The sequence below is a fragment of the Oryza brachyantha genome, chromosome 6 (genome assembly GCF_000231095.2).
Source record: "Oryza brachyantha chromosome 6, ObraRS2, whole genome shotgun sequence".
NCBI lineage: Eukaryota > Viridiplantae > Streptophyta > Magnoliopsida > Poales > Poaceae > Oryza > Oryza brachyantha.
The window spans coordinates 7,323,007-7,336,513 of record NC_023168.2 but is presented as its reverse complement, the minus strand read 5'-3'; the positions used below and the strand labels follow the sequence as shown (position 1 = coordinate 7,336,513).

The 13,507-nt window shown below is 42.9% G+C and overlaps 1 protein-coding gene across 1 annotated transcript; it reads right to left on the bottom strand.

Annotated features, from left to right (window-relative positions):
* Nucleotides 1-7,169: 7,169 nt before the first annotated feature.
* LOC102716423 lies at nt 7,170-9,452 on the bottom strand. The gene is made up of 3 exons (XM_015838065.2): nt 9,106-9,452; nt 7,976-9,006; nt 7,170-7,879 (listed from the first exon to the last, which is right to left on the bottom strand). The coding sequence occupies exons 1-3, from the start codon at nt 9,450-9,452 to the stop codon at nt 7,335-7,337; spliced, it is 1,923 nt and encodes a 640-aa protein (XP_015693551.2). The 3' UTR covers nt 7,170-7,334.
* Between the last annotated feature and the right edge of the window lie 4,055 nt (nt 9,453-13,507).

Here is a 13,507-nt window from a genome sequence, read left to right as displayed (position 1 = left end):
TTCAGCACATAAGATAATCGAAGTGATAGATAGCAGACGCACCTGGCAACTTGTAGTGTATAAAAACAAAATGGAGGCCGGCGACCACCATTCCTCCCATCGGCAGTGCTGCTGGGAAAACTGAGACAGAGAAAACCAAACACTGCCGTTATAAAGACAGAGACTCCCTTGTACACATTTCGTCAAACACTCGTTGAGCTTTAGCACCACTGGCCAAGGGAAAGGGGCGCTTCTAGCCATGGCCACGGACTCCCGCTGAGCATTTCATCGAGCACTCCGCCTGCTCAGTCACCGCCGGTGGCGTTGCGCAGGCAATCCCACAGGTACACCACCCCGCCTCCTGCGAAACCGCGTGTCGAAGAAAGAAAGAAAGAAAGAAAGGTGGGGGGGGGGGGGGGGGGGGACGCATCGCGAAATGCCGCGCGTGTGCTCGCTGTCGCTGGATGCGAGAAAACTTACACTAATCTGAGCGAGGAGGCGCATATGCGGAGAGTCCTGGCCCTGCTCGCCGCGCCGGCGTCGTGCGGCGGATTGCGCCGGAGATGGGGGTCCGTTCTGTCAAAGCCGAATACTGCGGGATTCCATTCGCAAAGAAAAAAAAACAAAAGGTTGCACATCTGTCATCTGTATCCAATCTCAGCTAATAAGTTATTTTTTAAAAAACACCGAGGAATAAACGTACTCTCCCTGTCCCAAAACAAACCAATTTTTTACTTTTTACATATAATGACTCTTCGTCTTATTCAAATTTTTTTGATTAATATTATTATTTTTATTAGATGATAAATTATTAATAGTACTTAACTTGTGATTAATTTTTTTCAAATTTCTTTAAAAAATTTCAAATATGACGGATGGTCAAACGCTTTACACGGAAACCGAAGAGTTGGCTTATCTTGGGACGGAGGAGTACGTAGCAAGCCTAACGACGCATGTGAGTTACGTTTGATGGCCCTTAACATCATGCTAGTGGGTAATTTATCCGCTGCAGGGTTCGCCAGCAATATGTCTGATGTTCGGAGGGAAGAAGGGGTAAGTTATTTCTTTGCAGGTGACTTCCTTAGAGCATATACAGGAGAACCGGCATCACGTACTCCAAACCGAAATAGCGTGCGGGAGTGAAAAAAATACCCTCCAGCAGATACGGCATCCCTTCCTCCATCCAATAGTGCATCCACCAAACCAGAAACGCCAAATTTGCACTTCCTCTCTCCTTGCGCTATCCCACAACCATCGTCTCCTAGATCGAACTCGCGCCTGCATCCGGATACATCCCCGTCGAGCTCCGCATGCCTTCAGGGAGACGAGGCCGCCGCCGACGCAAGTTAGATGTTGCCCTGCATCGGTGGATGTTGTTCCCGCCGGCGTCGCGCCCCAGACGCCGTCCCGCACCCGTGGATGCTGTCCCCGCCGCCGTCCCAGCCTAGACGCCACCCGCAGCCATGGATGCTGTCCCCGCCGCCGTGCCCTGCCGCCCCGGATGCCATCCCCGCCGCCGCGGCTTGCATGCCGTCACCGCTGTCGTGCCCCGGATGCTATCTCGTCGCCGCGGCCTGCATGTCGTCCCTGCCGCCGCGCCCTGCATGCTGTCCCCATCGCCACGCCCTCTGTGTCGCTGATGCTGGGAAGCCCTGGAGGCCAGCCCCGCTGCCCCTTGTCCTCTAGCTCGGTGGTTGTGCAGTTCGATCTTCCACGCCGACGCACGTGAGAGAGAAAGGATGAGAAAGTAGAAAGATGATGAGAGAAGTCAGTGGAAGCATATTATTTACAGAGCATTGCATAAAAATTGTCCAACAAATTTAAAATATAGTTATTGCAAAAATTCGTACAAATCTAAAATATACACTGGTTCAAACTAATTTTCAAGACATTCTAAATAACCAGCTATACTTGTTAAAAAATTACAAATGTTTGGGAAGTTAAGATATATTAGTAAAAAATAATATGGATGATGTAATATGGATGATCTATTGGAGTGCAAAGAGATATAGAGGTGATAATTTTTTTGGATGATCTATCAAAAGGGGATATGGATGATGAGATTTGAAGGATCACCTGGAGATGCTCTTAAAACTCACCTATTTTTATAACCAAAAAAATTTAGTTAAACAAAATTGGTTAGAATTGACTAATGCAAGTTAATACAAAACCATGTTTTATTGAGGCAAAAAACTAACCAGGCAACTGCATTACCACCCTCGTCTCGTTTCTGCTTATGCTTTTAAGTCAAAATTTATTTTAACCTTAAATTTAGAGTTAATTTTGAGGATTTTTCACCGAAGCTTATTTTTCAACCTTGATATATATATATATATATATATATATTCACAAATTAGTTTTTATTTATAAATATATTGTTTGACTTTTTCTATGATAAAGACAAACAATCACCCTTACCACGGTTTCATATTATAAGGTTTTCTAGCATGGCTTACATTCATATACATACATAAAAAGAGTAACTACACCTGAGAAGCATATATCCTGCTATCAGGTGTAGTTACTCCCTTCACGTCTAAGAATCATATTCATGCATATTGCATATTTATGTTCTCACCCAATAGAAAGCACACATTAAGTTACATCATTCATATGGGATTTAACAACATTAATGCTTTTTGCTGAGTGAGAGTAGAAATAGGTTGTAGTGTTTCTGTACGTGAAGATAATACCTATACATGATAGTAGGATCTAATTTTCTCTCTATATATTTATTAGTATCCATATAAATTTAAAGAAAGCTAGAATATCTTCGCGTGAAACGGAGGGAGCACGCATCTTCAATGGTCGGATTAGTATTGAAAAACCAAAACTCATTGCCTATTGAATGATAAAATAGATGATACCATCCTTTTAAGGTTTCCAAATGATGATTTTATTGTTGGGGTTATATGAGCAAACTAAGAACAATCCAATACAATATGAAATGTATTATTGTTTAAAATAAAAATATAGGATTGCAACTTACAATAATAATGTAGTGCTATTTCTCACCAACTGACATATTCCGTCCCTAAACATTTCTATGTTTTTTTTTTTGCCAGAGATTAACATAGCTAGAAAAGACTTTATTCTTCTTGATAAATGAGAAATGAATGAGCGTGTGAATGGGAGTGAGTGAATTAGTAGGCCTGAGCGTTCGGTCTCGGTCTCGGTCTTTGGTCTCCAAAGAAAATTCGGTCTTTCAAAACTCGGGCCCAATCGGTCTTGAAAAAAACGCAAGACCGAGAAATTTGGTCTCGGTCTTGTTCGGTCTCGGTCTCGGTCCTAACTGAAGTGCCCAAAATTTCAATGAAGTTCAAAAATCACGGGAAATTTCAGTGCATAGTTCCATATTCCACGACACAATTCATAATTAACCAATTCACAGAAGTATAAAACAGAGTCTCAAGTCACAAATACCAAAGTACAATCACAAATTCAACCATAGTTTAACCAAGGACAAGGAGACAATACACTAAAACAAGATAAATTCGGTCTGTTCGGGTATTTCGGGTACCCGAGCCCCGTACCCAAAGACCGGACCGAATTTATCAGTCTTTCACCTCCTCCACCCGAGACCGGGACCGAATTTCTCGGTCTCGGTCTTGGTCTTCTCGTTTCGGTCTCTTGGTCTCAGTCTTTTTTTGTCTAGGCCTATGAATTAGTGATCTAAATATTTATATTGTGAGACTAGATTTAAATGCTATAAATTCTAATATTGTGAGATAAAGGAAGGTTGCGTTTGGTGCGCAAACACTTCCTAAACTATATATATTACTTAAAAATATATTAATATATATTTAGTTTTGTAGAAAATACTTAATAAATCTTCTATGAATTTTACATCTCAGATAAATCTTTTCCTAACACAGAAGAAAGCAGCTAGAGTAGTAATGGAGGAAAAAAAAACTTACCGTACTCCTTTGGACCTTTGGCATTCATTAGAGCAATTATAACAATACCCTATCTATATTGTTTTGACAAATTAAATAAAAAACTGTGTCATTCGACTTTTCAAATTTTAACATTTATCATATCTTCTCGTTTACGTGCATATATATAGACTTGGCATCTAGCAAAATACGACGCCTCCGCCAGAGGCTCTCATGGGGCGTGATTTTTCTTCTGCCGACGTCGTCCCATCGCCATCTCCTCACCGCCCGGCGCCGTGCCGCCGCCGCCGGGCCTCGGCCCCGCGCGACTGGGCGCCTCGCCGTCGCCGCGCCCCGCCCCCGTCGCGTTCAGAGCAGAAATCCGATCTACGCCGGCTGCATCTCGTTGTCTCGTCGGCACACGGTGCAGCAGCAGCAGCAGCAAGCAAGCAAATTTCACCGGAATTGGCCGCTGCATGCATGCACGCCACAGCAAGCTAAAAGGTTTGGCCGTGTATATATGCTTGTGTCACATCAAGGTCAAGCTCAATAAAGTGAGCTGCAAATTCCGGCGAAATTGCTATATCCTCACGGAGGTCTGAAATTAAAACCTCATGCTATTCTTAGTTGTTGTGCTACAACCATACACAAGTGGCGGCGCGGCACGGACTGCGCGGCGCGAGGAAAGCGACAGCGCAGCTCCGGGGTGGCTAGATGCGATCTCCCTCTCGTCAAGTCAACTACCAACGGTTCGTTGGTTTTTAAGACTAATTCTGTTTTTTAAGTAAAATATCTTAAATTTTTAGAGATAAAATTAAATTTTCAACACAAGATTTGAGAAACAGAAATTGAGGACCGTTGGAGTTGCTCTTAGATACTTTTATTTAGCATAATCATATCCCGACTGCTAACAATCATGGCTAATAGCTAGAAAATTGCTATTCTATCATTCTCAAAAAGTAGTTTTGCTATAATGCCACTTCTAGTTTTGATTTCACTAAAATGCTATTCTTAAACTAGTGCAACACACTTAAATATCATTTGCCTCATTTCTTCTAAAAATTTAATTTGACACTTTTTCTTAGGGTAAAATGACATTTGTGCCCCTAGCCCGTTGACTTAAAAATTTTGATTCATCTTGCAATTTTAAATATAGAGAAACTCTAGTCTAAACTTTATAATCGTGGATGATTTGTTGAAATATTAATTAAGTTAATTACTTAAATATTATTGGAGCCCTTAGAATAATGCTTGAGTGGTGTATTGGTGCATATAATTTTACTTTATTTTTATATGTATTTTAGTTTTTAATAAATATATGGCTTGACTCCCCACTTTATTTAATATTATATGCTTCATTATTTTTTTCTTTTAAAAATATTTCTCTAGTTGTCCACATCATTTGATTTGTTGAACTAGCTTATTACCTATACTCTTGGGGTTAATTTGGTAAACTTACCAGGGAATAAAAAACAAAAATATTTTCTTTTATATCAAATGAATGAAAATGGTATTTCAGCCTGTTGTACTAATTTGACAATGATACTATAGCGAAGTCAAAACTATAAGTCTTGTTCTAGCGAAACCTCGTATTGACAATGGCAAAATAACAATTTTTCCGCTAGCAGTTGTGCTCCTAGGGCGATGCACCTCTTTTCTTTGGCATATGCAGGGAGAAGGGAATAGACAGCACATTTGTCATTCTTCACTTCTTTCGTCGTTCTTTTCTTCTTGCCACAAGCAATATAGGTCTTTTAAGCTCCCCATTTTTCTTTCATATTCTCCACCTTATGCGTAAGCTTGAGCGGTTGACAACCGCTGCGTGGATTACTTCTTTTTGTTGGAATGATTGAAGAAGGTCATTCAATGTAATTAAGATATAAAGAAAAAGTTAAAAAAAAGTTTTACATCGACAACTGGCTGTCGAGGAAAGATGTGTACCAAAGCACACGCCTCGAACCAAAATGCCAGCCGTCCATATACACACTACAGAGAGAAAGCCAACCACTGAACCGGCCATCGCTATACGAGACCGGTCGCCACCGAGCTAACGACACCACTACGACACGAAGACTCTAAAACAACACCCTCACGAGGGTCGTGACGCTAAAAGACGTCGTCATCATCCATCCAAAGACTAGACAAGGTTTTTACTTAGAGCTCCTTACCGAGGAAGGAGGGATACCTCAACAGTGCCCTTAGGAGGATTACTACGCCCGAAGGCGTAGCCACTGTTGGCCCAAACAATTGGATTAATTTAGTATTAGCTAAAAAAACTTAAAAAATAGATTAATATGATTTTTAATCAACTTTTCTGTAGATTTTTTTTACAAAAAACACACCGTTTAATAGTTCAGTAAGTGTACGTGTAGAAAACAAGGGAGTTGAGGTTGGGAAAAGGAGCAAATGCACTCAGCCTTAGTTATGTTCACAAAAATGAACTAAAATGGATCATTGATTCATGCTCATCCCTAACCATATGTGCTTGGATGATTCAATGCTTGGGATGGGAGTGGGACTGGACTGGGCTGAGGGGAGTAAATATATGTACCAGGAAGAGATAAAAATTTTAATTGGAGAGATAAGTAAACAACAATTGTCCTTAGTTGTTTAAACTTTGTAAGAAAGTGAAATATGTTTACTCCTGTATAAGACCGTAGCCATTAAAATCACTTATATTTTGAGATTCACAAACTTTCCTTAAAAAAATGTCACAGAAAAGCCCTCCCAGAAAATGCTTTAAAGATTAGATACATGTGAAATGCAGTTCAAAAATCAGGAAGCACCGAATATGTTTTGGTGGAATCGGAGGTGCATGACTCTAGTACCTACCCACTAGGGCTCACATATTAGCGGCCACAAGTATCAATTCATTTTCGATACAAACTTAGTGAGGTCAGGAATTTGTTGCTAGCTTCATCTATTTGATCATGTGTTAAGGGGTGCACTTGTGGGTGTGTAGATGTGTGCATGAGTAATGGTGCATGTGTGTGTGTGCGGCCCATGTCATTGCAAATAAAATTTCAGCTCAAATAAAATTCATTTTTTCCCCAAGATATCACAGAAGCAAATTGGGTTGTTTGGAACCCAAACATGTTTCCATACTTCCTGGTACAAAAAGTTTTGGTACTTTTCAAAATTTGGAAAAATCTTTTTTGCATTCTGGAAACTGGCCTGGGCTTTCAGTAAAGGAAATACAGAGTTCATTTAAGTCCAAAAAAAATAGAAAGGATTTAATTTAGTATTTATAACAGAACTTAACCGTAACATTTGTATTTTGTAACACTGGTTTGATTCGTGCTGTTACTGGGGAAATATGAATGGACTAGTAGCGTGATTGCATCCGATTTAGCCAGATAATATATTGGAAAGTACAAAATGCATCCCAGTGAACAAAGAAATCATGGATGGATGGAGTTACAAAGCATACATAGAACATCTAAGCTCCCTAACTTGACTATCTCCATGTTGATCTAACAGTCAGTGCTGACCATTATTTCTTTTCTCCTTTTCCCAATATTTTCTAACGAGTGGCCACATCTTGTGAATTGCAGCAACGCCTAGTGCAGCTATAACAAACACGATAACGTATCCAGAAGACTCTAACCGCATTCTTGATCCAGCCATGTAGGCTAGTAGTAGGCCGAACAAGTCCAACACAATCGTTATGTTCATCACCTTAAGCGACCAGTTCTCTTGCAGTTTCTCCGGCAGCAACAGGATGATAACAACAATGGATGCCAGAAACGAAATAGAATTGCTGTAAAAGAAGATGAGGTAACGGAGTCTTCTGTTGTCATGCATAACCGGGTTACCTGCTGCGTGACCATTGCTATTGCCCTGCCACACACCCCCAGGTGGGTTGAGGCCAGCCTGGTAAGTAACACTTGCAGCCAAGACTCCTAGCAGCATCAAGTATTTGAGTGTGGCATGCTTCTTTTTTGATTTATGCTCTTCCTTGGCAGACTCTGTGGTTATTTCTTCTTGTTCTGTGTTCTCGATAGAATTAGCTGTAATGTTGTCTCCTTCCATTCCAACATCAGATCTTGTCTCAATGGGCTTCAACGTTTTAGTCTCTTGTTTTCTGACATCCCCATCTTGTGTGACACGGGATTTTTCACCTTTTTCCTCATCTTTCTTTCCTTTGTTGACATCTCTCCAATAGAGATATATGATCACTAACATCATAATGAAGAGCACTAAAGCCACTAACCCAAAGATATAGATGGATGTTTTCAGGTGCTGAGTGCTTCCAGCAGCATAGGCACATATAAGAGCAAACATGCCTACCCCAGTGCAAACTGAGAGAGCATAGCTTCGTATGGCTGGCCTGTAAAGATTTGGATTCACAAGGAGTATAATGAAAGCAATGGATGACATGAAGCTCACCGAGTTGCAGTAGAAGAATGCCTTGTAACGGCGTGGATAATTGTAAAAGAGGACAGGGTCGCCTGCATGGTGCCCAAACTCATCATCCTTGAGCCGAAACCCACCTGGTGGGGTCAACCCAGCTTGGTAACTAAGGGTTGTGCACAAGACAGCGAAAAGGAGCAACCTCTTGCGCCTCTTGTCCTCACTGTTTCTGTCCTTATCTATGTCTTTCTTTCCCATGTTTGCGTCTTCAAGTGTGAAGAATACAACATGAATAACCACATAGACAAGAACACCTCCAGCCAAGGCAATGACATAAACGGATGTGGTCACATCTCGGCAGCTCCCAGCAGAGTATGCACCAATGAGGCCAAACAGATCCAGTATCATGGCACACTCCAGTATGTGGCGCCTGAGCATAGGCTTGTACTGGACCAAGATGATGGTGACCAAGGATGCTGCTAATGCTATTGAGTTGCAGTAAAAGAATACCTTGTAGCGCTCTGGTTGTATGGATAGGAGTATTGGATCGCCGGCCTCATGTCCGTTCGAGTTGTCCTGCCAAACACCACCTGGCGGGACCAGCCCTGCTTGGTATGTCACGGTTGCTACAAGAGTGGAAAGCAGAACAACAAGAGATTGAGCCTTCTCCAGAATGTCTGCATTGCTTTTGTTTGACTGTACTCCGGCGCCATTCCTTTTAGTGTTCGTCTGTCCTTCACCATTCCTTGTGTTCTTTTCTCCACTTTCTGTGCTCGTCTTTGCTCCTCCGATGCTTGACCTAGCGATTCATGAGCGTGCAGTCAGATTTAAGATGGAATTACACATGGCAATAATATTTGGAAGCAGACAGATAGGCATGTATGCATGCATTCAGTACCTGTGAGTTGACCGATGAGATATAATCGCCTTGAGGACAACAATACATGCAAGAACAGCAAAAACCAGACTACTCACACAGATGGTAGTGTTCCTTCCTCGGCTGCTTCCGGTGGCGTAAGCCCCAGCAAGACCGACAAGAGCGATAAAGATGTATACTTTGAGTGCTAAGGTTCGTACTGGGCTGGTTCTTCTTGTGCTCTGATCCTCCTGGACCTTGTCCCGGGCTAGCAGTGGGATGACAAGCTGCTTGTCTAGGAGCAGCATAATGATGAGCAGGGACATGACAAATGCAACAGCATTGAAGGCAAAGAACACCTTGAGGCGGACAGAGTGGTGTTCCCACATGACTGGGTCGCCTGCGTTGTGGCCCTCCTTTGTGCTGTCCCAGTAGCCACCGGGTGCGCTCAACCCAGCCAGGTACGTGATGCTCATCACGAATGTTGCAAGAAGTAGCAGGAGCTTGCGGCGCCGCTCTTTTTCCTCCACTTTGTTTGGTTGGGGTTGCTCAACTGGTCGCGGTTGCCCATTTGTTTCCTCATCTTTGCAACAACCTGCAGATTGTAGCTAGTTAGGAACCTAACAGTTGATGGTTTCTGTCAAATGGAACAATTAATTACATCGAGGCATCACCTATGCATCTGATGAACAATTTTAGTTTGTCATGGAATGAAGTCAGCACAACTTGAATGGCCATGTAGGCGAGAACGATGACCAAAACGCAGGCATTCCTGGGTTTCAGCACTTCCCGGCTGGTCCCGCCGGCGTAGGCCCCCACGAGGCCAAGCAAATCCAGCACCATGGCCACCCGCAGCGGGAGCATGGCGATCCATACCCCCGTCTTCTCGTGCACGATGGCGAGGATGAAGATGAGGATGATGACCACAATGGACAAGGCGAATGCCGCCGCGTTGCAGTAGAAGAAGACGAGGTGCCGGGTGTAGTCGGTATCCCTGATGATGGAGTCACCGGCGAGGTGCCCGGCCTCAGTATCCTGCCAGACACCCCCCGGCGGGTTGAACCCTGCAGAATATGTCACTGTGGCCACCATGATTGCCAACAGCAAGAGGTACTTCCGCAAGCAATACTCCAATGGTCTGTCTCCTCCATCTTTGGATTTCTCATCTTCATCGGCCATTTTCTCGCTGGGGATCGAGCGGTGAAAGGAAGGAGTGAGTTGCCTCAGGGTGTCAGCTAGCGGCTTGATGCCGAGCAGGTGCTTCCCCATACATAAGTTTACATAGAGTTTTGGTGTACATGGGCACACTTTCTTCCAATCCTCCTCTTTTTTAAGAGCATATATAGTTGATTCTTTTTCTTTTTTTCCGTGGAAAAAAGTGAAGTTGATTCGACCTCATCTTGTTTACTCCTTGTTTCAGCTTCTCAGGAACCCGTCTATGATCTATGGAGGCACTTGCTTATTTTATATGCTCGTCTGATCTGAACTTCTCTATAATTTATTTGACCTCAAAGACCTGGGAGTTTTTGTGTTCTTCTACGAAGACTGACTGCATACATGTTGTTTTTTACAAGTTGAACGCCTCTATGGGGAGCAACGGCTACTGCTTCTTGTTTTTTTTCTTACTACGAGGCAAGTCACAGAATTTTTATTAACTCAAATCGTTGAACTGTGAACTATTTATGTCCTCATCTCGGTGCCCATTTCAGTATATATATATACTAGATGTTTATGATATGCAGGCCACGGAAGTTTTTCTTCATTTGAACTTGGAGAATGCCAGAAAAATCCATGTAGCTGGTGCCCTTTCTTTCTAACTGAGATGTGTTTACATGCACATTTTGACTGAACAAGTTTACAGATTGTCGGATTGCAACAGTCCAGGTTCCAACATTGTAAAGAATTTGATGGATCTAGTCATCATATGTCCTACGTATGCCATTATTATCTTGTCTGGAATTGATAGTTTAACATATATATTACAATTCTTTCGATTACGCAACAGTGGAAGTTGGATCCTGGATGTTAATGGGCAAGTACCTTTATTACATCATATGCTACTATTTAATTAAGCGACATAAATACCGTGAATTTTTATCGCAGTATCTAGCTAGGACTATTCAACAAGCAAGATAGGATAGCAAGAATACAAATGAATGTATGTGTAATAGAATATACTAGATGAAACCCCGCGCGTTATGGCGGGTACATTACAAAAGATAAAATATGCACACTGAACTTGCTGGAAAACACACATGAAACACTAATTTCAATTCACTATTCTTTTATGTTGAGATCTTTGGAAAAACAAACAATTTAATCCATGGATCCTATATTACACGGGAAATAGAATGTAATGAGTTAGACTTATCAAATATACGTTGCAAGCACCTTGATCTTTATCTTTATCACGGTCTGATTCTTGCTAGTTACTAACATGCCAGTATGTGTACTGATTCAGGCATACCTTGAGATAATATTTTTCATGCTCTGTACGGTATGCCTTTGTCAAAACATTCATGTTGACCCATAATAAGAGTCAGTATCCTCAACAAACAGATTCCAGTCATTCATGCATAGCAATATGAAGATGTTCAATCTTTTTTTCACCCAGAGCACTCGTTACTGGAGCTAGCCACATCCGGGCATGACTGGGATGCCTACAAAAGAATCATTTTGTATGGGTGAAAGCAAAACAATATTTCACATTTTACATCCACTGTTCATCGCTACAACATCCCAGCCACAACAGTTTAGTTTGCGGTACAGGAGTAAGCAAGCATTTGTGGACATGGAAATATGGAATCATGGATTGATTAGATATATTCTTAATGATATAGACAATGGTGCTTCTGCACTACTATTGGGTACTGCTGTATACATGGCACTGATGATTTTGTCTATTAGTAATACCTAATGTGAAATCACCCCTTTTAGGATAGTTTTGCCACGGCATTATTGCGTTCTACTTGGTGGAACACCATGAACTGCCAGTCCTCTGTAGTTCTGATAGTACAATTGCAATGCATGTAACATAATATCACCATGTATGATTTATGCATGCTATGATTTAGTGTTTACTTGGTTGGTAGGGATCGCTCTTGCTTGAGAACAGCCTCTAGCTGGACTGTCTAGTGGAATTGTTTTTCCTATTTGTGAAAAAGCAGTTGTTCAAATTGAGGTGGTGATCCGCCATCCATGCATAATTAAAAATGGTGTGCACACTGTGCATTTTCGGACATGCCAATTAGGGTGTATATTTTTAATTTGTTTTTGATTTATTTATTTGTTCGCTGAAAGTGAATTGGAGTTGAAAGATTGTCCTGGTAGAAGTCGGCATAGGAGAGAAGGGGAAGTTGCTCCTTGATGGGTTCAAGCAGTCTGATGATGATGTCGAGGCCGGCGTTGGTGCCATGCGCCTGCTCGGTGGGGTTCTTCATGGTGCCAAAGGGGCCGCCGGTCCTGGCGGTTCCAACGGAGTGCCAGCTGTAAGCGGCAGGGGTGAGATGTGGAATGGAAAGCAGGTGTATGTAGCGAATCGAATCGAATCGAGGCTTACGCGAGGCAGAGCATGAGAGGGCGCAGTTTTTCTCGGCGATGAGGCCTCGGAGCTTGCGCTTGGCCTTGGCGACGACCGCCATGTACTCCTCGCTCACCGTCGGGTAGCACTTGCCCATGGTGGGAATGGGATTTTCGATCTGGATCACTCGGCTTGGCGCGCGCGGAGAGAACGGCGCCCGGATCTGGTGCCATGCTGGGGGAGGAGGGGCACAGGAGAAGGGAGAAAGAACGTGTACCTGACGGCGGCATCGGGGAGGAGTGCGTATTTGCAACCGTGCACGGGAAGGAAGTGTGACCACACCGTCCAGATTAGATCCTACGGCTGAGAATTACAGGTGACGTGGCTCAACCATAATTTACCTTTTGGTCTTAACGAAGATGTATGTGTAATATAAGATATTAGGTTTTCGAATGAGGAATAGAGAGGTACAGTTGAGCATCTTATTACAATACTTAATTCACTAAAATCATTTATTGGGTCCATCCAAAAATTTATTGTGCCTAAAAATGATCCTCTCCTCCAAAACAAGCTTAAAATTAAATAGCATGTATTGGGAACACATATGTCTATGCCTGGATTTCGGCTTGGCTCGGTCTAGCTCATTAAGATAACGAGCTGGCTCAGCTCGGCTCATTATCTTAACGAGCTAAAAACCCAGCTCGGCTCGACTCGTTGGAAAGCTTGAGCTGGCTTGTTAGGCTCATGAGCCAATGGCCTGGCTGGCGGCGGTGAGAGGTGGCTGGCGACGTACGTGGATGCGATGTCTGCTGTAGTCATCGACGGCTCGTCGCGGAGCACTGGGGATGGGAGGCGGGCCGGCAGCGGTGGGAGGTGATGGTGGGCGGCAGCAGAAGGGGGGAGGTGGGGCCTTGGCGATGGAGG

What these genes read in the sequence shown, in the direction of transcription:
- LOC102716423 (XM_015838065.2), bottom strand. Translation starts at nt 9,452, where the DNA reads ATGTGGGAACACCACTCTGTCCGCCTCAAGGTGTTCTTTGCCTTCAAT. An exon ending in TCTCATCGGTCAACTCACAG is followed by an intron (nt 9,007 to 9,105) that starts GTACTGAATGCA and finishes ATGAATCGCTAG; the next exon opens with GTCAAGCATCGGAGGAGCAA. An exon ending in AAAGAAAGATGAGGAAAAAG is followed by an intron (nt 7,880 to 7,975) that starts GTGAAAAATCCC and finishes TTGGAATGGAAG; the next exon opens with GAGACAACATTACAGCTAAT.